The sequence below is a fragment of the Bufo bufo genome, chromosome 6 (assembly GCF_905171765.1).
Source record: "Bufo bufo chromosome 6, aBufBuf1.1, whole genome shotgun sequence".
Lineage (NCBI taxonomy): Eukaryota > Metazoa > Chordata > Amphibia > Anura > Bufonidae > Bufo > Bufo bufo.
The window spans coordinates 157,171,104-157,196,126 of record NC_053394.1 but is presented as its reverse complement, the minus strand read 5'-3'; the positions used below and the strand labels follow the sequence as shown (position 1 = coordinate 157,196,126).

Sequence of the window (25,023 nt, the reverse complement as noted above, 5' to 3'; positions counted from 1 at the left end):
TATATAGTATATTCCCTAGTGTTCTGATATGTGAGGTACAGGGTATAATAGATGCAGTGTGTACAGGTATATAGTATATACAGCAGTGTACTGATATGTGAGGTACGGGGTATAATATATGCAGTGTATACAGTATATACAGTAGTGTAATATGTGAGGTACGAGGTATAATAGATGCAGTGTGTACAGGTATATAGTAAATACAGCAGTGTATTGACACCTCGTACCTCACATATCAGTACACTGCTGTATATACTATATATCTGTACACACTGCATCTATTATACCTCGTACCTCACATATATAGTATATACAGAAGTGTACTGATATCTGTACACACAGCATCTATTATACCTCATACCTCACATATCAGTGCACTGCGGTATATACTATATATCTGTACATATTGCATGTATAATACTGTGTAATATATGCAGTGTGTGTGCATGTATGTGTGTGTGTATATATATATATATATATATATATATATACAGAGCAGTGTATTGATGTGACACATAGAAGGTATAATACTGTAGATGCAGTGTTTATAGAAATATGTGGTCAGTTATGCATAGTAGTCACTGTGAGGTACATGAGGTAGTGGTAACTGTCTGAAGTAGTATACATGAGTGAGCAATGAGTAAAAACAGGGCATGGAGGGGGGGGGGTAAATGATGAAACGTGGAGGACCTCCTCTTACCTCTCCATTCCAGTCTGTATGGATCAATACAGAGCTGCTTGTGAACTTTTAATACTTGCTGTTAGGGGTTGAAGGACCTGTGATGATGTCATCACAGGTCCTGGCAGATGTACCTTTGAAACCTAGGAACTACACCATTTTTGGTGCAGTTCCTTTGCTAGATTCTGCAGGACCTGTGATGTTGAAGATGATGTCATCACAGGTCCTGGCAGATGCACTGTTCTAACCTGGGAACTACACTTTACACTGTGCAGTTCCCTTACAGGACCTGTGATGACATCATCAAAGGTCCTTTAGCTTTAGAAAGGTAAACAGGAGTAATTAGGGGGCGGGGCCTCTCCTCCACTTCGGTGCCTGCCTGCAGCCTATCAGAGGAAAGGGAAGGGACACGCCTCTCCCTCCCCTGCACCTCCGCTGGCACAGACAGTTTACAATGGAGATGAGCGCAATGGAAGAGCTCATCTCCCTGTGCCCGGCGGCGGCTGCTCACTTGGGGGGGGGGGGGGGGGGGGGTCATTTTAGTTGGGGGGGCACAGCATGATGTAGGGGGGGCCGTGGCCCCCTCTGGCCCCCCCCTGGCGACGCCACTGCTGCTGGCACTTTACCTGCGCCCCCCTCCTGTCCGCAAATGGTAGCGCCCAGGGCACCCGCTCCTTCGGCCCCTGCCTTGTACCGGCCCTGGCTACTAATATAAATGTATCCCCCCAACAGATATCGCTCTTATATCGCTTTCCCTACATACCACCATTTATCAAAACTGCCCTATTGTAAAGTTATTATCCTACCAATGCGCCCTGTGGCAAATCAGTTTTTATATTCAGTTGCTGTAGGTTAAGTCCTGCATTGGATCCTTGTAATGTAGGACGCACAGGCATCATTGATAAGAACAAGAGGTGTGGTTAGTGTCACATGATTTTTGGATGTTAGGACACAGCTCACTGCACTAAGGCATGATGGGACAGCAGACACATGACAAACCAGAAAGTAGCATTCAAGCATGGGGGGTAAGAGAAAACTGTAAATGAGGTAGATAAAAAAAAAAGAGTAATCAGAGCTAGTGGAATGTATTTTATAGCACAACCCCTTTAATTCAAAAGATGAGCCATTAGAACGCCTTACAGTCTATGGCAGAAGTTGATCTATCCTGAATGAAGCTAAGATAGGATTGTGGTAGTCGAGAGGCATCACTCTCTGTGTTCAGTGTTGTTTGTTCTTGGTTTCATGTATACAGGAATGTGTGGTGGTGAAGAAGATTACTGGGGAACTTCTGACAGCCAGCAGTATTCATAAGTCAGGAGGATGGAGGTGGAACCAGAGCTCTACCATGGAACCTACACCTCAGTCACTTATACATGAGAGAAACACTGAGCAGGAGATCCTAGAATACACCAACAAGATCATTGAGCTGCTGACAGGAGAGGTGAGCGCAGCTGGGAATGCTGGGACATTATACAGTAACACAAGGAATGATGGATCTGAATGATGACTGATGATTGTGTGTGTCAGGTGTCTTTTAGATGTCAGGATGTCACTGTCCATTTCTCCATGGAGGATTGGGAATATTTAGAAGAACACAAGGATGAGTACAAGGACATTATGATGGAGGACCACCAGCTCCTCACATCACCAGGTAAGGGGTGAAATTTCATTGATTGCAAAACAAAGAGCAGTTTGGAGGGACACCTATGCACAGTATCCCCATCATCCGATCTTCACTTATACACAATGTATGCAGTCACCGTGTGTTTCCTACAGATGTATTCAGTAAGAGAAATTCACCAGAGAGATGTCCCGGTCCTCTGTGTTCCCAGGATCATCAGATAGAAGATCACAGTATCAATCAGGATCATCAGGTAGTGGTTTTACCAAATAAAAAAGTCACTCTACCCAAATTGTTCGTTAGGGATTTCTTCACTGATATTCTTTTATTGTTCTCAAAGAATGAACACCTCAGAAATACAAAAATTAAGGTTATAGCTGAAGAAAACAAGACATTTTTGACTGATGATCGACATCTTCCAGAGAAGAACATTATAACAAATGGCAGCACAAGTGAGTCATCAGTTTTAAAAATTGTGTAATACTGCATTGTATCTTCGTTGTCATTCTTAAAGTAGCACTGTAGTTTGGAAAACTTTTGATATGTCATTTTGAGCACTGAGACCCCCAACGGTCCGCTAGAGCGAGGAGAGTTAAGCACTTGCATAATGCACTCTCTTTCTCCTCGCTGCAGGAGACAGAATCGAAACAGGCCCATGGACTTTATTCAGTCCATCTAACAGTGAGGAGAGAAGATGCTGTGTAAAATAAAATGCATATTTAATAACACCTAGAAATTAAGTCAGAAATCCGACTGACAGCACCCTCACAGATCAGCTGTTTAAAGAGACAGCGGCGCTCGTACAAGCACTGCGTTCTCTTCATTGTCAACATTGCAGCAATGAGCTCTGTAATTACAACTCTGTCATCTCGTTATCTTGAATGGGTAAGAGCAGGTCAAGTGAATGGGATGGAGAAGCTGTAATTAAATGGGTTATCCAACACCTAATGCCCCCCCCCTATGTGCCCCCCCCCCCCTTACCTCACTCCCCGACACCCTTGTTGCTTCTCATGCCGGCACTGCCGCCACTACATCACCCTGTTGCATGGATGAAAACATCCGTTTCGGGGTGGGGTGTTCCGCCAATAGCAGGCCGCAACGGGAACGAGCCTCCCTAGCGTCACTCGCGATGCTAGGGAGGCTCGTTCTCTTTGCGGCCTGCTATTGGCTAAAGCATCCCCACCTCCACCCCCTGTTGCCGTATGTTTCCATCTGTGCGACATGGGGCTGCAGCGGTGGCAGTGCCGATATAAAAAGCAATGCGGGCGCCGGGGAGTGAGGTAAGTACAATCTGTGTGAGGGGCCTGGGCATATGGGGGGGGGGGAAAGCATTATAGGTCTTGGATAACCCCTTTAAACTGCCTGCCGCTGCAGTGTTGACAGCGTGCAGGTAACAGTGAAGAGAATGAGCTCTGCAGTCTGTTCAAACAGCTGATTGGCGGGGATGCCGGAAGTTGGACTCCCGCCAATCTGATATTGATGACCTATCCTGAGGATAAGTCAAAAATGTCCGAAACTGAACAGCCCTTTAATAAGGTATTCCATAATTTTTTATGTTAATGGTCTATCTTCAGGATAGACTATAAATATCTGATCTGTGTGGGTCCGAGAATAGGCCATCAGTATAAAAATTCTGGACAACCCATTAAATTAATATGCAAAAAACGCAATTATAACAGTCAAGCTTGTTGGTGTTTGATTGTTCACAATTTGTATGAATCTCCTCAAGACATCCATGACCTTTCCTCAGGATAGTTCATCAGTATGTGTTTGGTGGCGGTCGGACACCAGGTACACACATCAATCAGCAGTTTAAAAAAGGACACCGCACTCCTGTGGGCACTGTGTCCTCCTCGCAGCTTAACAAGCACAGCACCATCCATTTGATAGCGGCTGTACTTGGTATTGCAGCTCAGTCCTATTCCCTTCAATGGGGCTGAGCTGTGTATAAGCCATGTGACCGATGAACGTGATGTCACATGGCCTAGGAAGAGGCTAATACTTAGTATAGCTGCTATCCAGTGGACTGTGCTGTGCTTGGTAAGCTGCAAGGAGGCTCCGGCCTCTTCAAACAGTTGATAGGTGGGGGTGTTGGGACTTGGACCCCCACCAATCAGATACTGAGGACAGTCAACAGTATTAAATACTTGGACAGCCCCTTTAAACCCTCATCTTATTTGATAAGGTGTATAGCAACAATTTTGTTCCACAAAGAGAGATATCTGGAGATCCTATTATAGGTTTCTTATATAGGACAATCCACTATAAAATTACCATTCACATTTTTAGTGGTGGACCTTTCAAACAGCTAGACCTGACAGTACTTAGACATTACGGAAGCAAAGAACAAGTATCAGTTTGGATTTCATCCAGATACTTGGCTTCCCCCAGTGATAAAAGAAGATATAGGTGTCTGGTTGTCCCCTCATGCTTTCTCAGTCCGACAAACTTGCTTGTGGGCAATAGCTGGAGGTTCAATAAAGCTATTTAATGTCCATGGCTTGTCTATGTCGATGAGATGTTCACAAAGCTCTAACAGGATGGATCCAGGCAGTCTCCCACCTGCCAAAAAGTTTTCTGATCTTGCCACCATGGAGCTAAACATAGATTTTTTTTTTTATATCTGACTGACAAGTATTGAGTATGTTATATAGATATTAATATTTATGAACTTTATTCCCAGCAGATGGAACCATGAGTAGGAATAGTTCAGAGGAACATCTAATTTCTTCTCCAAATTGCGAAACACAAGATATCCTTCTACAAGACTGTCCACTTGAAAAACCCTGTACTTTAGATGTCTCCCCAGTACCTGACAGTGTAGAACAATCATCTGAGCCCTACAGTCCCAAGAAAGCTTGTTCAAGCCCACAAGTTGCTGATAAAAGCTTTAAGATCATACCTTGTTATAAATGTGGGAAATCTTTTTCCACAAATGATCAATATCTTGACCATCAGCATATCCACTCAGGGGAGAAACCATACGTGTGTTCTGAATGCGGGAAATGTTTTTCAATGAAAGCCACCTTTCTAAACCACCAGCAAATTCACATGGGTGTCGATGCTTTTAAGTGTTCTGAATGTGGAAAATGTTTTACCCAAAAGTCCCATCTTATGAAACATCACAGAAGTCACACAGGAGAAAAGGCATTTCTCTGTTTGGAATGTGGAAAATGTTTTACCCAAAAATCTCATCTTGTCAATCACCAGAGACTCCATACGGGAAATAATATTTTTCCATGTGCTGACTGCGGCAAGCCTTTCACATTGAGATCGCAGCTTGAGAATCACCGTCGTATCCACACAGGAGAAAAGCCATTTTCATGCCTGGAGTGTGGGAAATGTTTTAGTCAGAAGTCTGTACTCATTAACCACCAGAGAGTCCACTCGGGGGAAAAGCCGTTCTCATGTCCAGAGTGTGGAAAGTGCTTTACTCGAAAATCAAGTCTTTTCGAACATCAAGAGATTCACAAAGGAGAGAGGCCTTTCCCATGTACTGTGTGCGGGAAATCTTTTAATCACAAGTCTACTCTCACTAATCATCAAAGAAGTCACACAGGGAAGAAGCCCTTCGTGTGTTCTGAGTGTGGAAAGTGCTTTACACGGAAATCAGGTCTTTTCGAACATCAAGTGGTTCACAAAGGGGAGAGACCTTTCCCGTGTACTGTGTGCGGGAAATGCTTTAATCACAAGTCTACACTTGTTAATCATCAAAGGAGTCACACAGGGAAGAAGCCCTTTGTGTGTTCTGAGTGTGGAAAGTGCTTTACACGGAAATCGGGTCTTTCTGTACATTGGGCAGTTCACAGTAAGGAGAGGCCATTCACTTGATCAGAGTGTGGTCAACATTTTGCCAAGAGATCAAGCTACATCAAACACCAGGAAACTCATTAAAGCAAGAACCCATTTTCATGTCCTGACTTTGAAAAATGTTTTACACAACTATCAGAGCTGATTCTACATTGTTGAGTGCCAGTGACAACTGTAGATGTGTGATTGGATAATTGCACTTGCACTAGTACTTGAAAGTTAAAGGCTATGTAAACCTTTTGGAGATTTTTTTTTAATTGTATTGTACTCATTTTGAGCTAAAAAATTTTTTTATTTGTTTTTATTAAAAATGTTGAAACCCTTTCTCTATACAGCCTTGAGATTCTCTAGTAGCAGGCTCTTCATTTTTACTGTTTCCTAACAGTTCCTTATCTCTGACCTTGTAACCACTCATTATAGCTCAGTTCTTATCTTACATATTAAGAATGTGGCTAATAGTCCTTTTAAACGGGACGACAATCTAGCAGATTGTTGGGAAGGAAGCGTTCCTTCCCAACAATCTGCTGGTCGCTAGCGGAGGAGACCGCTGCATTTACATGCACCGATGTCCTCCAGCTCCTTCAGAGTATAGGGAGAAATGATCGCTAACACCATCACTCTTCACTCTTCTCATTGTTTCCCGGCAGCAGATCGTGTTTACACAGCACCATCTGCCACTGGAAAACGATGATCTTTTGTGCTGCACAAAAGATAGCATTACCCAATGAAGAGCATTTTGCTTGTCTATCGGGTAATCAGTGGTGCACTTACACCGCCAGATCATCGCTAACGAGCATTATTAGTAATGCTGGTTAGCGATAATCATTTAAATTTCGGCCCGTGTGAAGGGCCCATTAAAGAGGACCTGTCATCACTCCTGACATGCCTGTTTTAACAGCTACATGCATTCCCCATGTAATAACAATTATGGAACATCTATTCTTATGGCTCTACATTGTGCTATTCCTTTATTATTTCCACTAGAAGTTATGAATGAATTGTTATTAGCCTTTAGTAAGGGTACAGAGGGGTGTTAACCAGTTGGGGGGGGGGGGGGTGTCTCTGCACAGTCTCCCTCTATCCAATCAGTTCTGCCATTGTCAGACTCTGCAGGGCCCCCCCCCCCCCCCCCTCCCAACTGGTTACCACCCTCTGTACCCTTACGGCAGACTGGTAGCAATTCATTCATAACTTATAGTAGAAATAATAAAGGAATGGTACAACACACGGTCATAAGACTAGATGCTCCAGAATCGTTATTACACGGGGAATACATAAAGCTATTAACACAGGCATGTCAGGAGAGGTGACAGGTCCTCTTTAACCTCCTCAGGACCGCCGTACGCAGGATTGCGTCTTTGCGGCGGTCCTGTTGTTCTGGGTGGACGCGCCGGTGCGTCCTCTCGCGAGACGCGAGATTTCCTGTGAACGCGCGCACACAGGCGCGCGCGTTCACAGGATCGGAAGGTAAGCGAGTGGATCTCCAGCCTGCCAGCGGCGATCGTTCGCTGGCAGGCTGGAGATGTGATTTTTTTAACCCCTAACAGGTATATTAGACGCTGTTTTGATAACAGCGTCTAATATACCTGCTACCTGGTCCTCTGGTGGTCCCCTTTGTTTGGATCGACCACCAGAGGACACCGGCAGCTCAGTAATATGTTGCACCAAGCACCACTACACTACACCCCCCCCCCTGTCACTTATTAACCCCTTATTCACCCTTGATCACCCCTGATCACCCCATATAGACTCCCTGATCACCCCCCTGTCATTGATTACCCCCCTGTCATTGATCACCCCCCTGTAAAGCTCCATTCAGATGTCCGCATGATTTTTACGGATCCACTGATAGACTGATCGAATCCGTAAAAATCATACGGACGTCTGAATGCAGCCTTACAGGGGAGTGATCAATGACTGTGGTGATCACCCCATATAGACTCCCTGATCACCCCCCTGTCATTGATCACCCCCCTGTAAAGCTCCATTCAGATGTCCGCATGATTTTTACGGATCCACTGATAGACTGATCGGATCCGTAAAAATCATACGGACGTCTGAATGCAGCCTTACAGGGGAGTGATCAATGACGGAGGTGATCACCCCATATAGACTCCCTGATCACCCCCCTGTCATTGATCACCCCCCTGTAAAGCTCCATTCAGATGTCCGCATGATTTTTACGGATCCACTGATAGACTGATCGGATCCGTAAAAATCATACGGACGTCTGAATGCAGCCTTACAGGGGAGTGATCAATGACTGTGGTGATCACCCCATATAGACTCCCTGATCACCCCCCTGTCATTGATCACCCCCCTGTAAAGCTCCATTCAGATGTCCGCATGATTTTTACGGATCCACTGATAGACTGATCGGATCCGTAAAAATCATACGGACGTCTGAATGGAGCCTTACAGGGGAGTGATCAATGACTGTGGTGATCACCCCATATAGACTCCCTGATCACCCCCCTGTCATTGATTACCCCCCTGTCATTGATCACCCCCCTGTAAAGCTCCATTCAGATGTCCGCATGATTTTTACGGATCCACTGATAGACTGATCGGATCCGTAAAAATCATACGGACGTCTGAATGCAGCCTTACAGGGGCGTGATCAATGACTGTGGTGATCACCCCATATAGACTCCCTGATCACCCCCCTGTCATTGATTACCCCTCTGTCATTGATCACCCCCCTGTAAAGCTCCATTCAGATGTCCGCATGATTTTTACGGATCCACTGATAGACTGATCGGATCCGTAAAAATCATACGGACGTCTGAATGCAGCCTTACAGGGGAGTGATCAATGACGGAGGTGATCACCCCATATAGACTCCCTGATCACCCCCCTGTCATTGATTACCCCTCTGTCATTGATCACCCCCCTGTAAAGCTCCATTCAGATGTCCGCATGATTTTTACGGATCCACTGATAGACTGATCGGATCCGTAAAAATCATACGGACGTCTGAATGCAGCCTTACAGGGGGGTGATCAATGACAGTTGGGTGATCACCCCATATAGACTCCCTGATCACCCCCCTGTCATTGATCACCCCCCTGTCATTGACCCCCCCCCCCCCCCCTGTAAGGCTGCATTCAGTCATTTTTTTGGCCCAAGTTAGCGGATTTTTTTTTTTTTTCTTACAAAGTCACATATTCCACTAACTTGTGACAAAAAATAAAATCTCACATGAACTCACCATACCCCTCACGGAATCCAAATGCGTAAAATTTTTTAGACATTTATATTCCAGACTTCTTCTCACGCTTTAGGGCCCCTAGAATGCCAGGGCAGTATAAATACCCCACATGTGACCCCATTTCGGAAAGAAGACACCCCCAGGTATTCCGTGAGGGGCATATTGAGTCCATGAAAGATTGAAATTTTTGTCCCAAGTTAGCGGAACGGGAGACTTTGTGAGAAAAAAATAAAAAATATCAATTTCCGCTAACTTGTGCCAAAAAAAAAAAATTTCTATGAACTCGCCATGCCCCTCATTGAATACCTTGGGGTGTCTTCTTTCCAAAATGGGGTCACATGTGGGGTATTTATACTGCCCTGGCATTCTAGGGGCCCCAAAGCGTGAGAAGAAGTCTGGTATCCAAATGTCTAAAAATGCCCTCCTAAAAGGAATTTGGGCCCCTTTGCGCATCTAGGCTGCAAAAAAGTGTCACACATCTGGTATCGCCGTACTCAGGAGAAGTTGGGCAATGTGTTTTGGGGTGTCATTTTACATATACCCATGCTGGGTGAGAGAAATATCTTGGCAAAAGACAACTTTTCCCATTTTTTTATACAAAGTTGGCATTTGACCAAGATATTTATCTCACCTAGCATGGGTATATGTAAAAAGACACCCCAAAACACATTCCCCAACTTCTACTGAATACGGAGATACCAGATGTGTGACACTTTTTTGCAGCCTAGGTGGGCAAAGGGGCCCACATTCCAAAGAGCACCTTTCGGATTTCACTCGTCATTTTTTACAGAATTTGATTTCAAACTCCTTACCACACATTTGGGCCCCTAGAATGCCAGGGCAGTATAACTACCCCACAAGTGACCCCATTTTGGAAAGAAGAGACCCCAAGGTATTCGCTGATGGGCATAGTGAGTTCATGGAAGTTTTTATTTTCTGTCACAAGTTAGTGGAATATGAGACTTTGTATGAAAAAAAAATAAATAAAAATAAATCAGCATTTTCCACTAACTTGCGACAAAAAATAAAAAATTCTAGGAACTCGCCATGCCCCTCACGGAATACCTTGGGGTGTCTTCTTTCCAAAATGGGGTCACTTGTGGGGTAGTTATACTGCCCTGGCATTCTAGGGGCCCAAATGTGTGGTAAGGAGTTTGAAATCAAATTCTGTAAAAAATGACCTGTGAAATCCGAAAGGTGCTGTTTGGAATATGGGCCCCTTTGCCCACCTAGGCTGCAAAAAAGTGTCACACATCTGGTATCTCTGTATTCAGGAGAAGTTGAGGAATGTGTTTTTGGGGTGTCTTTTTACATATACCCATGCTGGGTGAGATAAATATCTTGGTCAAATGCCAACTTTGTATAAAAAAATGGGAAAAGTTGTCTTTTTCCAAGATATTTCTCTCACCCAGCATGGGTATATGTAAAATGACACCCCAAAACACATTCCCCACCTTCTCCTGAGTACGGAGATACCAGATGTGTGACACTTTTTTGCAGCCTAGGTGGGCAAAGGGGCCCATATTCCAAAGAGCACCTTTCGGATTTCACAGGTCATTTTTTACAGAATTTGATTTCAAACTCCTTACCACACATTTGGGCCCCTAGAATGCCAGGGCAGTATAACTACCCCACAAGTGACCCCATTTTGGAAAGAAGAGACCCCAAGGTATTTCGTGATGGGCATAGTGAGTTCATGGAAGTTTTTATTTTTTGTCACAAGTTAGTGGAATATGAGACTTTGTAAGAAAAAAAAAAAAAAAAAAATCATCATTTTCCGCTAACTTGTGACAAAAAATAAAAAGTTCTATGAACTCACTATGCCCATCAGCGAATACCTTAGGGTGTGTACTTTCCGAAATGGGGTCATTTGTGGGGTATTTGTACTGTCTGGCCATTGTAGAACCTCAGGAAACATGACAAGTCAGAGCTGCTTCAAAAAGCGGAAATTCACATTTTTGTACCATAGTTTGTAAACGCTATAACTTTTACCCAAACCATTTTTTTTTTTATCAAAGACATGTAGAACAATCAATTTAGAGCAAAATTTATATATGGATGTCGTTTTTTTTGCAAAATTTTACAACTGAAAGTGAAAAATGTCATTCTTTTGCAAAAAAATCGTTAAACAAAAAAAGTAAAAATGTCAGCAGCAATGAAATACCACCAAATGAAAGCTCTATTAGTGAGAAGAAAAGGAGGTAAAATTCATTTGGGTGGTAAGTTGCATGACCGAGCAATAAACGGTGAAAGTAGTGTAGGTCAGAAGTGTAAAAAGTGGCCTGGTCTTTCAGGGTGTTTAAGCACTGGGGGCTGAGGTGGTTAAGTACAGTGTTTAAGACCTTTTAGTAATTTAGAGATAAGGTTTATTAGATGACTGACACAAAGTTAAAGTACGATGAACACAGCTAGACAAACAGTTAACCCTTTGTGACAGAATGGCTGAATATTTTTATTAAAGACCAATTGAAAATATTATTTTTAGCCCAAAATGAGTAAAATGCAATCATAAACAAAATGCCCCCTAAGGTGTACATAGCCTTTAATGATGTGATTTTCCTGTGATGGAATGATGTATGGTATACTTTTTTTTTTATTACACTTTAAAATAAAGTGCAATTTCAGGACACAATAGAGGTCTACTATCGGTGAATGGGGATAATTGCTCTCCTGAAGAAATTTTAAGTTTCTGTTTTATCTACTTTATCCTCTGCAATGAGATGTTATGTCCAAATTTTTACATAATACAAAAAATTATTATGAGTTGTGATTAACCTTGGATTGCAAAACGTGGCAGCAGTTTTTAAAGAGCATCTGCCAGCATGATCAACCCTAGCAAACCAGACATGCTGCCTGGTAGGGTTGGTCATGCTTAGTGCAACGACACCTCTTTTGCAGCAATCAGAGGTGTCGGTTTAAAGAAATGTTAATGAGGTACTTGGATCACTGCTTCACGTCTCTTCATCCCCTTATCACTCCCCCTCCAGCACTGATTGACAGGACCAGACATCCTTACTGGTCGGATGCCTGGCATTGAAATCTTGTGCATCCACCAATGGTATTCTTGCTGGATCTCAGAGCGGGATAGCTGTTCCTGCTCTGAGATCTGAACTGTGCATGTGCCAACTGTGCTCTTGCCAGCACGGGATTTCAGGGCCAGGCATCCGAACAGTGAGGATGCCAGACCCATCAATCGTAGGAAGCAGAGCTGAAGCAGTGCTCCAAGCACCTCACTAACATAAAATAACATATTTCTCTAAGGCCCCTTGCAGACGAGCGTTCCTCCCGCAGCGAGTCCGCAATGCAGCTCCCGGCCTGAACTCCCATCGCTGCCGGGAGTCACATAGCATTATATTGATTTATGATGCTATGTAACCCTTACAGTTCTGGAATGTATTGGATAAAACTGGCAACATTATGTCAGTGTTATCCAGTACAGTCCAGACCTGTAAGGGTTACATAGCATCATAAATCAGTGACTCATGGCAGTGATGGGAGGTCAGGCCGGGTGCTGCGATGCGGACTCGCTGCGGGAGGAACGCTCGTCTGCAAGGGGCCTAAAACTACACCTCTGATTGCTGCAATGGAGGTGTTGGTGCAGTCAGCATGATCAACCCTAACTGACAGTATGTCTGGGTTATGAGGATTGATCATGCTGACAGATGCTGATACTTTAAAAAGGTTTTCTGAGTTTACAACAAAAAGTCTGCTTTCTTTCTAGAAACATTGTCACTCATATCCATTTGGCAGTCGCTCAAATGCAACTGAGCTGCCATTTCAGACACAGCCTGCAAGTTAGCCTGGATAAGACAGGTGCTTTTTTGGGAAATAAAGCAGATTTTTTATTTTTTTGGTAATGTAATCTGTCAGCAGATTTGTACCTATGAAATTGGTTGACCTTGTGCACATAGCATCTGAAGGCATCTGTGTTGGTCCCATATTCATATGTAGAGATGGCCTTGTAGTTCGCCCGGCGGTCATTTCGCGGCAAACTTTGCTCGTTCGCGGTTTGCCAAACGGGCGAACATATGGTGATGTCCGCCGGCACCATATTCTTTTACATTGTGAAGAACTTTGACCCATGACACATCCATCAGGTGGTACAGGACAGCCCATTGAGACGTTTCAGCACATGGACATACCCCCTACCTTATAAATAAACCCGATCTGTCCGCCATTTTATATTCAGTCTTTTGCCAGTGTAGGGAGAGGTTGCTGTGTGGAGCAGGGACAGACTATTAGGGACACCAAACGCTAGCTAATAGGGCCAAAAAAGTCCTTTTAAGGACTGGTATAGGTGTGCTATCGATAGGTGTGACTTACTGAGGGGTGTGATATACTTATAATATACTTTCTAACATAGAAAGTATATTATAGTGCATTTGTATTGTACAGCAGTTGTGTGCGTTTCTGCTGTGATACCGCAGCTACACAGAGTGCCAAACGCTATTGCAACAAATAATTTCAACTGGTGTGATATAGCAGTTGCCCCCAAAAAAACTGATTGAAGCAGGGGTGTTATATACCAATAATATACTTTATATATAGTGCATTTGGGTAGTGCAGCATTTGTTTGCGGTTTTGCTGCGTTACCGCAGCTACACAGAGTGACAAAATTGGGGTCTGCTAGTAATTTTGTTTCTGCTGTGCGCCAATACAGCAGGCTACGAGCACATATGGGGTGTTCAGACAATGGGGAACATATACTGGGGTGCATTTTCTACTTTAACCCCTTGTGAAAGTAAAAAATTGGGCTTTGATAGTAATTTTTCATTTTTACAAATGTGTGCTTTGAAATGTTTCTCTTAAGTAATTCTGCCTTCTGTGAGACACCTGTTTGCTAACAAGTACCCTTTCCACCACTTAAAATGTTCGTACGGGGGTGCTATTTCCGAAATGGGGTCACTTCTTGGGGTTTTTCATTTCTGGGGACCTCAGAAAATGCTTTCAATGCGACATGGCAGCTAAAATCCATGTCTGCTAATTCAGGCCTGCAAAAACCATATTTTGCACTTTGCCTCTAGAGACCTGCTGTGCGCCAAAATAGCAGGCTACGAGCACATATGGGGTGTTCGCAAAATGGGGAGAAAATGGGGAACATATTCTGTGGTGCATTTTCTCCTTTAACCCCTTGTGAAAGTGAAAAATTGGGCTCTGCTAGTAATTTTTCATTTTTACAAATGTGTGATTTGAAATGCTTCTCTCAAGTAATTCTGCCTTCTGTGAGACACCTGCTTGCCCATGCATGTCTGCTTTTCCACTCATCTCCCTAAACTTGGCTTTGATATCAGAGTTGCATTGCAGGTCAATGAGCTCCATTTGAAGCACAGGAGGGGCATCTTGCACATCAAAGGAAAAGGGGTCCACAAAAATTTGGAAAGTGGCTCTGTGCGTTTTGAAGTCTGCAAATCTGTGATCAAATTCCTTCTGTAGCTTAAAAATAGCGTCAACATATTTCTCACCACTGAATGGTATGCCTGCATCCACAAGTGCCTTGCATGCTGGGAAATGGCAAAGGTTTGTCTGAGAGAGCTGGGATTTCCATAACACAAGTTTTGTGGAGAATGCTCTCACGTTGTCATAGGCTCCCTCCATGTTGTCACATTTCTCCCCCTCTGGCTCCCTCCATCCTCCATCTTGTCACATTTCTCCCCCCCCCCATCCATGTTATCATATTTCTCCCCCTCCATGCCATCCATGTTGTGTTGTCACTCACATCACACTCGCTACCCTAACATAACACAACCTGACCTGTCCTGACTCTCCTGCCAGCTGCCTGCGACTCTTCAATTCAATCTTTTTCTGACCGCTGTGGCTGTGTCAGACTGCTCGCCTCTGACAGTCCCTCTGCTCTGGCTGCTTCCCGCCGCCGCCGCTGCAGCAGTACTACAGTAAGTCAGATGATTTTTTTTCATTCATTTTTGCGCAGGCCGGCCGTTGGTGTGGGCCACAAAATATTGTACTGAGGGCCGCAAATGGCCCGCGGGCCGCGAGTTTGAGACCCCTGCTCTAGAGGCCTGCTGTGCGCCAATACAGCAGGCTACGAGCACATATGGGGTGTTCGCAAAATGGGGGACATATACTGGGGTGCATTTTCTCCTTTAACCCCTTGTGAAAGTGAAAAATTGGGCTCTGCTAATAATTTTTCATTTCTACAAATGTGTGCTTTGAAATGCTTCTCTCAGGTAATTCTGCCTTCTGTGAGACACCTGTTTGCTAAAAAGTCCCCTTTCCACTATTTCAAATGTTCGTACGGGGGTGCTGTTTCTGAAATGGGGTCACTTCCTGGGGTTTTTCATTTCTGGGGACCTCAGTAAAAATTTTAAATGTGACATGGCAGCTAAAATCCATTTCTGCCAATTCAGGCCAGGGAAAAACATATTTTTCACTTTCCCTCTAGAGGTCTGCTGTGCGCCAATACAGCAGGCTACGAGCACATATGGGGTGTTCGCAAAATGGGGAGAAAATGGGAAACATATACTGGGGTGCATTTTCTCCTTCAACCCCTTTGAAAGTGAAATATTGGGCTTTGCTAGTAATTTTTCATTTTTACAAATGTGTGCTTTGAAATTCTTCTATCAAGTAATTCTGCCTTCTGTGAGACACCTGTTTGCTAAAAAGTCCCCTTTCCACTACTTAAAATGTTCGTACGGGGGTGCTCTTTCTGAAATAGGGTCACTTCTTGGGGTTTTTCATTTCTGGGGACCTCAGAAAATGTTTTCAATGCAACATGGCAGCTAAAATCCATGTCTGCCAATTCAGGCCTGCAAAAAACATATTTTGCACTTTTCATCTAGAGGCCTGCTGTGCGCCAATACAGCAGGCTACGAGCACATATGGGGTGTTCGCAAAATGGGGAGAAAATGGGGAACATATACTGGGGTGCATTTTCTCTTTCAACCCCTTGTAAAAGTGAAAAATTGGGGACTGCTAGTAATTTTTCATTTTTATAAATGTGTGCTTTGAGATGCTTTTCTCAAGTAATTCTGCCTTCTGTGAGACACCTGTTTAATAAAAAAGTCCCCTTTCCACCATTTAAAATATTCGTACGGGGGTGCTCTTTCCGAAATGGGGTCACTTTTTGTGCTTTTTCATTTCTGGGGACCTTAGGAAATTTTTTAAATGCGACATGGCAGCTAAAATCCATGTTTGCCAATTCAGGCCTGCAAAAAACGTATTTTGCACTTTTCCTCTAGAGGACTGCTGTGCGCCAATACAGCAGGCTACGAGCACATATAGGGTGTTCGCAAAATGGGGAGAAAATGGGGGACATATACTGGGGTGCATTTTCTCCTTTAACCCCTTGTGAAAGTGAAAAATTGGGCTCCGCTAATAATTTTTCATTTCTACAAATGTGTACTTTGAAATGCTTCTCTCAAGTAATTCTGCCTTCTGTGAGACACCTGTTTGCTAAAAAGTCCCCTTTCCACTATTTCAAATGTTCGTACGGGGGTGCTGTTTCTGAAATGGGGTCACTTCTTGGGGTTTTTCCTTTCTGGGGACCTCAGTAAAAATTTTAAATGTGACATGGCAGCTAAAATCCATTTCTGCCAATTCAGGCCAGGAAAAAACATATTTTTCACTTTCCCTCTAGAGGTCTGCTGTGCGCCAATACAGCAGGCTACGAGCACATATGGGGTGTTCGCAAAATGGGGAGAAAATGGGAAACATATACTGGGGTGCATTTTCTCCTTTAACCCCTTTGAAAGTAAAATATTGGGCTTTGCTAGTAATTTTTCATTTTTACAAATGTGTGCTTTGAAATGCTTTTCTCAAGTAATTCTGCCTTCTGTGAGACACCTGTTTGCTAAAAAGTACCCTTTCCACCACTTAAAATGTTCGTACGGGGGTCCTCTTTCCGAAATGGGGTCACTTTTTGGGCTTTTTCATTTCTGGGGACCTTAGGAAATTTTTTAAATGCGACATGGCAGCTAAAATCCATGTTTGCCAATTCAGGCCTGCAAAAAACGTATTTTGCACTTTGCCTCTAGAGGTCTGCTGTGCGCCAATATAGCAGGCTACGAGCACATATGGGGTGTTCGCAAAATGGGGAGAAAATGGGGGACATATACTGGGGTGCATTTTCTCCTTTAACCCCTTATGAAAGTGAAAAATTGGGGTCTGCTAGTAATTTTTCATTTTTACAAATGTGTGCTTGAAATGCTTCTCTCAAGTAATTGTGCCTTCTGTGAGACACCTGTTTTCTAAAAAGTACCCTTTCCACCACTTAAAATGTTTGTACTGGGGTGCTTTTTCTGAAATGGGGTCACTTCTTGGGGTTTTTCATTTCTGGGGACCTCAGGAAAAAATTTTAATGCGACATGGCAGCTAAAATCTATGTTTGCCAATTCAGGCCTGCAAATACCATATTTTGCACTTTGCTTCTAGAGGACTGCTGTGTGCCAATACAGCAGTCTACGAGCACATATGGGGTGTTCGCAAAATGGGGAACATATTCTGGGTGCATTTTCTACTTTAACCCCTTGTGAAAGTGAAAAATTGGGGTCTGCTAGTAATTTTTCATTGTTACAAATGTGTGATTTGAAATGCTTCTCTCAAGCAATTCTGCCTTCTGTGAGAAACCTGTTTGCTAAAATGTACTCTTTCCACCACTTAAAATGTTTATACAGGGGTGCTCTTTCCGAAATGGGGTCATTTCTTGGGGTTTTTCATTTCTGGGGACTTCAGGAAATTTTTAAAATGTGATATGGCAGCTAAAATCCATGTCTGCCAATTCAGGCCTACAAAAAACATATTTAGCTGTTCAATTCTAGAGCCCTGCCATGCGCCCATGCATAATTTTTTGAGCAAATATGGGGTATTGGCGTATTCGGGGGGAAATGGGGAACAAAATGTGGTTTGCATTTTGTCCTGTTTTCCCTTGTGAAAGTGTAAAATGTGGGTGTAAAGAAACTTTCTGGAAAAAAAAATTATTTTTCATTTTCATAGCCAAGCGTTTCCTAATTTAGTGAAACGCCTGATGGGTCAAATTGCTCACTACATACCTTAAAACATTCCTTGAAAGATGTAGTTTCCAGAATGGGGTGAATTTTGGGGGTTTCCACTCTAGAGCCACCTCAGGGTGTGTTCAATTGCAAGATGGCGCCTGTCAATTATTCTGGAGAAATCTGCCTTCCAAAAGCCATTTGGTGCTCCTTTCCTTCTGACCCCTGTAGTATGCCCATATGGCAGTCTACGAGCACATATGGGGTATTGCTGTAATCAAGAGAAAATGGGTAATAAATTAGCAGGTGCATTTTCTCCAGTTCCCCCTTGTCAAAATTGTGTTTTGCCGTTACCCATAGCACTTTATGTGTATCAGATGGGTCTTGGATGAAATTTGTGTATGAGTCCCTCAAAGATTTAACCACCTCTTCATATTTTCTTTGTGTGTGTGTTTTTTTTTTTTTGCCCACAGCGAAGGCCATAATACGACCTCTTACTACCGCCTTTGCCGTGTCCCAAAATATTTTGGGTTTATGTTTGTAAGATTCTTCTCTTGAGCGAACTCCCACCACTACCCTCACATTCTGTCTATAAAATCCTCATCTTTTAGCAGATGATGTGGCATTCTCCATATGTAATCTGTTCCCTTTGGGCCCACCTCCCTCATCTCCATTATGACCGGGGCATGATCTGATCCCGAGCCGAGTCTAGAAGAATCTATGACTTTGGCAGCCTTCTCCCAGCAGGCCCGAATTCAGACCTAGAGATTTTTGGGTTCAACTGAATCGCTGGTTCAACACAAATCTCACTGTAGACACTTTATTTATACACAATTACTGATACTGCTTAATCCCTTCTGTTAGTAACCCACAATGGGTCTAAAAATATCACTATACTAGTGACACTGTCTCACACAAATAGTGAAGGAGTTTGCAAACACACATTAAAATCATAGAGAAATCACCCTTTCACCCTTGCACACCCCCTTTCACCTTTTTCACCTCTTAGTTATAAGTGTATCACAGATATAAATCGGATAAAATAGACTAATTCTACTTCTTTTGCAAGAATACTATATACAGAACACCAACATAACCTTTTTGCACATATACTACAAATAACGTAGTTATAATGAGAAAACGCATGAAAAACGCACTTAAATCGAAACCATAAGATATTAGAAGAATTGCACATCTCTTGAAAGATCTCCGCTGGAAATACACAAGGGGACCAAATACTCATATGTTAAAACATAATAACAGAAGAACTACATGTCCATCTATATAGCTGTATAGTGCTGTTAGACTGTAAAGACATAAGTCTAAAAATAAGGGAAAGATAAAATCGAGAAGTGTGAATATAGTGCTGGTAGACTGCAAGAATATCAGCCCAGAAATAAGTGAAGGATAAAATCGAGAAACGTGAATAACGTGATAATAACGCACTGTTGTTCAACTGTTTGAATAAGAAACAGTATATTATATCCATTAGAAACAATCCACATTTTGGGATTTAATATATGTGTCATATACCCTTCTCTCTGTATGAGACATGTTTTTCATAATACTGGAAACTATAAAGAATATAAAATCGGATACTCTGCAAATCCCTAACTACCGAATATAATCGCCAACACATGTTAAACCCGATGTGAACAATTAAGTACGAATGAAGAGAGTACAAAAGTTGAGACGTTTGAGACCACAGGTGACCCACTGAGGAAGAGATAAGCTATCTCAAAACGCGTCTGGGTGGAATACCTGTGCGTTAATCAACTACACAATATACATGGCTGTTACAGTTGTTACAATTACACTCTGGCTGATACTTTGTTGCAACCATGTATTTCGGTTATTTAAGACATGAAAGCCGGGTCATTTGGTACTTGCCCGATTTGAACAGTGATACCCCAGATTGCTATGCCATGGAGCCCATTCGGATAACGAAAGACTATGTGAAAGTAAAGACTTTGGCTCCATGGCGATTCTACTGTATTCGTGTAGTCTGAGTGCCATTTACCTAATAATATGCACTCAGACCGGAGCTATCTGGGGATGTGTTACATGTCTATGTTTACTGTAATGGTTGTGACATTGTATGTTGGAGTAGTGATTTCTGTCCTATTGTCTCCACGTGTGTATTGGCAATCTCCCTTTGTCCTGAGAGATAATTGAATTACTCCTCGGTTGTCTCCGGGGCAGAGAGGAGAAAACCAGAATGCATTGTGGGGATGTATTGTGTCTGTGTGTCCTGAACTGTTGTTTATCTGTCCTGTGTCACAGTCTTCCATCTGGTCCCCTAGGGGAGTGTCCACCAGATGGGGACCTGCATAAATACGGGCGGGTAGCCCTCAGTAAAGAGAGATTCTGCTTCTTACCCTCAATTCGTGCTTTGACTCGTTTTGTAGAGCATCACTAATCACTAGCCCTTGTAAGAGCTCTCTGGATTTCATCTACCCCTACAGGAGCATGGATGACTGCTAAAAGGAACTTAACAGCGCTCTCTTGAATTCGGGGACAAGGACATCTAAGCGGTCCAACCCTCAGCCAGCCTGAGGCAACCGTAACAATGGCCATGTACTAAACTTCACCGTCAAGAAGCAAAATATCGCTTTACCTACGAAGCTTACAGACAGACCAAGTCTCACGAGAATTGGAACGAGATCCCGAAAGACGCTGCAAATCGAAACCAACATTGTTGGAGCGTGGTGGAGCTGTGGGACGTCACTGAAAGAGCCTCTACACGCAAAACGTTTTTTTGATCAGCGCAACGTATCGTGAGTACTAAATGTGTACATTATATTTTCTATAAACGGGTGAACCCTATTGACTCTGAAAGCTTGAGACTACGAAGAAATTGTGTCCCTCCACACAAAGACCAGAAGCCCTATATATATGGACTGATTACATAGCACCTGCCACCGGGATTTCTACCTATGCAAATATGTCTGTATAGAGAACCAAAGTAGAATTCCACCTAGAGTGAGATTAATTGATGATTTTTAATTTTATGAATTTTTTATAAATTATGTATTTTTATTAAATAAGATGTATAGTACCTAGGTATATTGCGGTTTTACTATATAATAGATTTGTATGTTTCCACATATCATCAAAATGTTTCCACATATCCTCGAAAGTGAATTCTCTAACATGATCTGATATAACCAAGTCAGAGATTTGTATACTCCGGACTTTTAGTAAAAGGTCAGCAGATGCTAAGAAATAATCCAATCTCGACCACGAGGATTGGGCATGAGAGAAATGCGAGTATTCCCTCCCCGCTGGATTGTGATGCCTCCATACGTCCGTCAGGCCTGTTGAGTTTAGGAATGGTGTAAGAGTATGGGATCCTTTCGGGTTGAGATGTTTGGGGTTTTGTTGGCGTCTGTCCTCCCTGTCGTCATGTACCCGGTTACAATCCCCTGCCACCAGTAGAGGACTTCCCCCTTCCTGAAGTATGGTCATTTCTAGATTGTGGTAAAAGCTGGATTAAGCTGTGTTCGGTGAGTAGATGTTATAAATAGTGATGGGCCCAGAAGGTGAATCCAGCACTATTTTCACCACCCTTCCCTCCTTGTCTGATGTGGTGGATCTCACATCGCAACGTAAATGTTTATGTAGGAGAATAATTACCCCAGCTTTTTTCCCTTGTGAGGGAGACCCATATACCTGCCCCACCCAAATTTTACGGAGCCTCCAAAAATCTTGCTCTTCTAGATGCGTTTCCTAGAGGAAAGCTTTTGTGTTTCTGTAGATGTCTTAGAATATTCATGCGTTTATATTAGGAGCGCAAGCCCTTCACATTCCATGTAGCAATTCTCATGGTGGTTTCATCATATGGCTCTTTCCAGGAGACACTCCCCAGGCACACAGGTATATCATTTCTGAATCACTTAATCTGCATTTTCAGATGGATTAAAGATAGCATTTTGTCAACTCCTCCCATTCCCAAATCCTCTTTATTTAAACCATAATCCTAACATATTAAACATAACTGAAGTTTACAGACTCTAGACTTCACTTTTTTCGCACCTCGGTGAGTATAATTATTCGCACTCACCATCATTCTAGCGCTCTCAAAAAGAGATCAGAAAATAAACCTTTTGCTCCGTTACCTCCTTCGCCCTATGATTATGAACAAATAATGTAGGCAGAATTCCCACATTTCAGACCTCTTCCGGCACTCTGGTCCCCTTCTGTCCTTTTTTATTTTTTTTCCTTTCCTTCCCCCCCTTCAACTACAGTATGCTATACTCCCCAGCAGACAGTATCGGCATTAAGACTTAACAAGGTTAATAGACATTTAGCCGGCGTTTTAGACGCCATTTTTAATAAAGGCCTGCATTGGGGGTGGATCCACCGCAGTTATGTAGAGGCTTCGGCCTCTACATAACTTCGATGGATCCACCGCCGCTTCTTGATGTAAAGCAGCTTCCTAGCTGTCTTACATTTAGACCATTTTCTAAGTCTAAAACAGGCATAAAAAATGGTAAATGAGATAGGCCTACCGGCCCTTCCTCACCCACGCCACGCTCACTTTTCTAGACCTGCCGTGAGTGGGGAGAAGTCACAGATTGCAGTGCAAAGGACCTTTGTGCTGCAAACTGCAACAGAAATACGCCTAATTTAGGTGTATTTCTGTTTAATAAACGACCCTCATAGTATTTTTGATCCATCAAAAATATAGAATTTATGCCAGAAAGCAGATGGAAACCCATGGGATGCTATTATGTGGACCTAATGATGTTTGTCAATATTGTTTTACAATATTTTTTATAAAAAATGTAATTGAAATTTGATTGAAAATACTTTAGCCCTCAAGCCCACGTCAATGGTCTTTATTCACTTTCAAGACCCTACACTAAACTTATAACATGGAAACTAACTAATAATACACTTTTAAAATAATTTGCAGACCCAAGCTCAGATGAAATCAACAAGTGCCCCGAGTTTTGTCCAACTTCCATGGTAAGGCACCCTCAGTACTGCTTAAGTAATCTGCATAGAGTTCCCAAACTGGACGTCCAGCCATTCCAGGTCTTCCATAAAAAATTTGGTCCAATCCAACACAAGATGTTGTCAGAAATTGATCCACTTCAGCATCCGAGGGTGCATCATGAATCCTGATGAAGTTGTGTAAAATCACACATGCCTGAATCACCAAGGTAGCATTTTTCAGACTCATTTGCAAGAACGAGATGAACACCCTCCACTTATTAGGCTACTTTCACACTCGTGTTTGGTGCGGATCCGTCATGGATCTGCACAGACTGATACGTTCTTCCGAAAGCACATACAACTTATCGACGTGTACAAGACAGTCAATAATTGAATATGCACTTCCGGTCGTCCAAATCACATTGTCGAAAGGCTCGCATTATATGAGGAGATAATGCAAAATCTTACTTTGCCACGATTACAAATAAAGCTGGTGGAGCAACAGATCCTGGCACTCATCTGAGCTCGGGCAAGGCGAGTTGTTTGGTACAAAGCTGTTCACCCATTCTAGAAGAACAGAAGATGCAGGCGTCAGCTGTGCTTCCATAGGCCACAATATAATAATGAATCTGTAATTACTGTCAACCAAAAAGCCAACAGCAGTACAGAAAATATTGTTTAAAATTAAAATATTGGGTCTCTGAGTGAGTTATTTTTTTTAACACATATGTGTTCGCCATCCAATGCCCTTATGCAGTTTGGAAACTGCATTGATTGATAAAATCCCTCAGCAATTCTAAGCCAATCTTCTGGCTTTGGTTTTGGGCATCACTGCTTTTCGAGTCGCTGCCAGATAAGTTGACATTTGTGACAGACGATCCCAGAAATGGTTGAGATTCCCAGCAGAGACACTCGAAATGCAGTGAAGCAAAAGAGTTACCGGAAGCAAGGAACTTGAGGAGAAAAAAAGAAATACAGTACAACATAATAATAAAAATATAAAAAATATTTATTAAAGAAAAGGGGGGCACCAAAAAGACTTCTCCTATTGTGCCATATAACCTGAGGCCAGCTCTAACATAGAGCATTGCAGCATGGGAAAATGACAAGCTAGCAAAGGCAGTTTGATGCTCTGCCATGAAACCTTGGATCCTGACATGCTTTGATGTCTATCACTTACTTAAACATTATTGTAGAACAAGTACACCCATCATGGCCACAGAATTCTCTAATGGAAGTGGCCACTTTCTGCAGGATAATGAGCCCTGACATACTGCAATATACCTTCAAAGGTCTTGTTGAGCCCCTACTGTAATGTAAACATCAATTTAATGCATATATTGTGAAAAGTGGATTTCTATACATTTTACAGATGCCTTCAATGGACATCATCCATTGGCCATCTATCCTCATAGGTTTTAATCATAAAAAACTCCCATCTGCTCTGATGAAGTGTAAGGTCACCTCTTATTATAACCACTAGGCTTTTGGTTATGTCTCTTGGATTTTCCATTCATATTGCATTATAGGGATTTGTGGTTAATCCTGTGGCAGAAGGAATTTTTTTGACAGCTGTATGTGTAAAATAAGAGACCACACTGCTAAATCATTTATTATCCAAGTGTTCAAATGATTTCATAAAAGAAGACACAAACACGATGAATAGAATCTAATAGTTTTTATTCCTATCAATTAATACAAAATTTTACTAATGAAAAAATTTATGTGAACGAGATGAAGGCGAAACATAACCCCCTGTGGGAAAAATTCCTTCCCGACCCCAAGAATTGGCGATCGGCTAGTCCCTGGTTCACTG

General features: G+C 42.7%; 1 protein-coding gene across 6 annotated transcripts in view; it reads left to right on the top strand.

The window, feature by feature from the left end:
• Nucleotides 1-25,023, top strand: part of LOC121005375 (oocyte zinc finger protein XlCOF6-like) — a 916,661-nt gene that overhangs the window by 736,510 nt on the left and 155,128 nt on the right. For 2 of the 6 annotated variants that reach the window (XM_040438068.1, XM_040438072.1), the window contains one exon: nt 1,932-2,120. The exons of the other annotated variants lie outside the window; for them this stretch is intronic. In XM_040438068.1, coding sequence (XP_040294002.1) covers nt 1,932-2,120 — 189 coding nt within the window. The remainder of the gene's footprint in view (nt 1-1,931; nt 2,121-25,023) is intronic. 6 annotated transcript variants of the gene reach the window in all.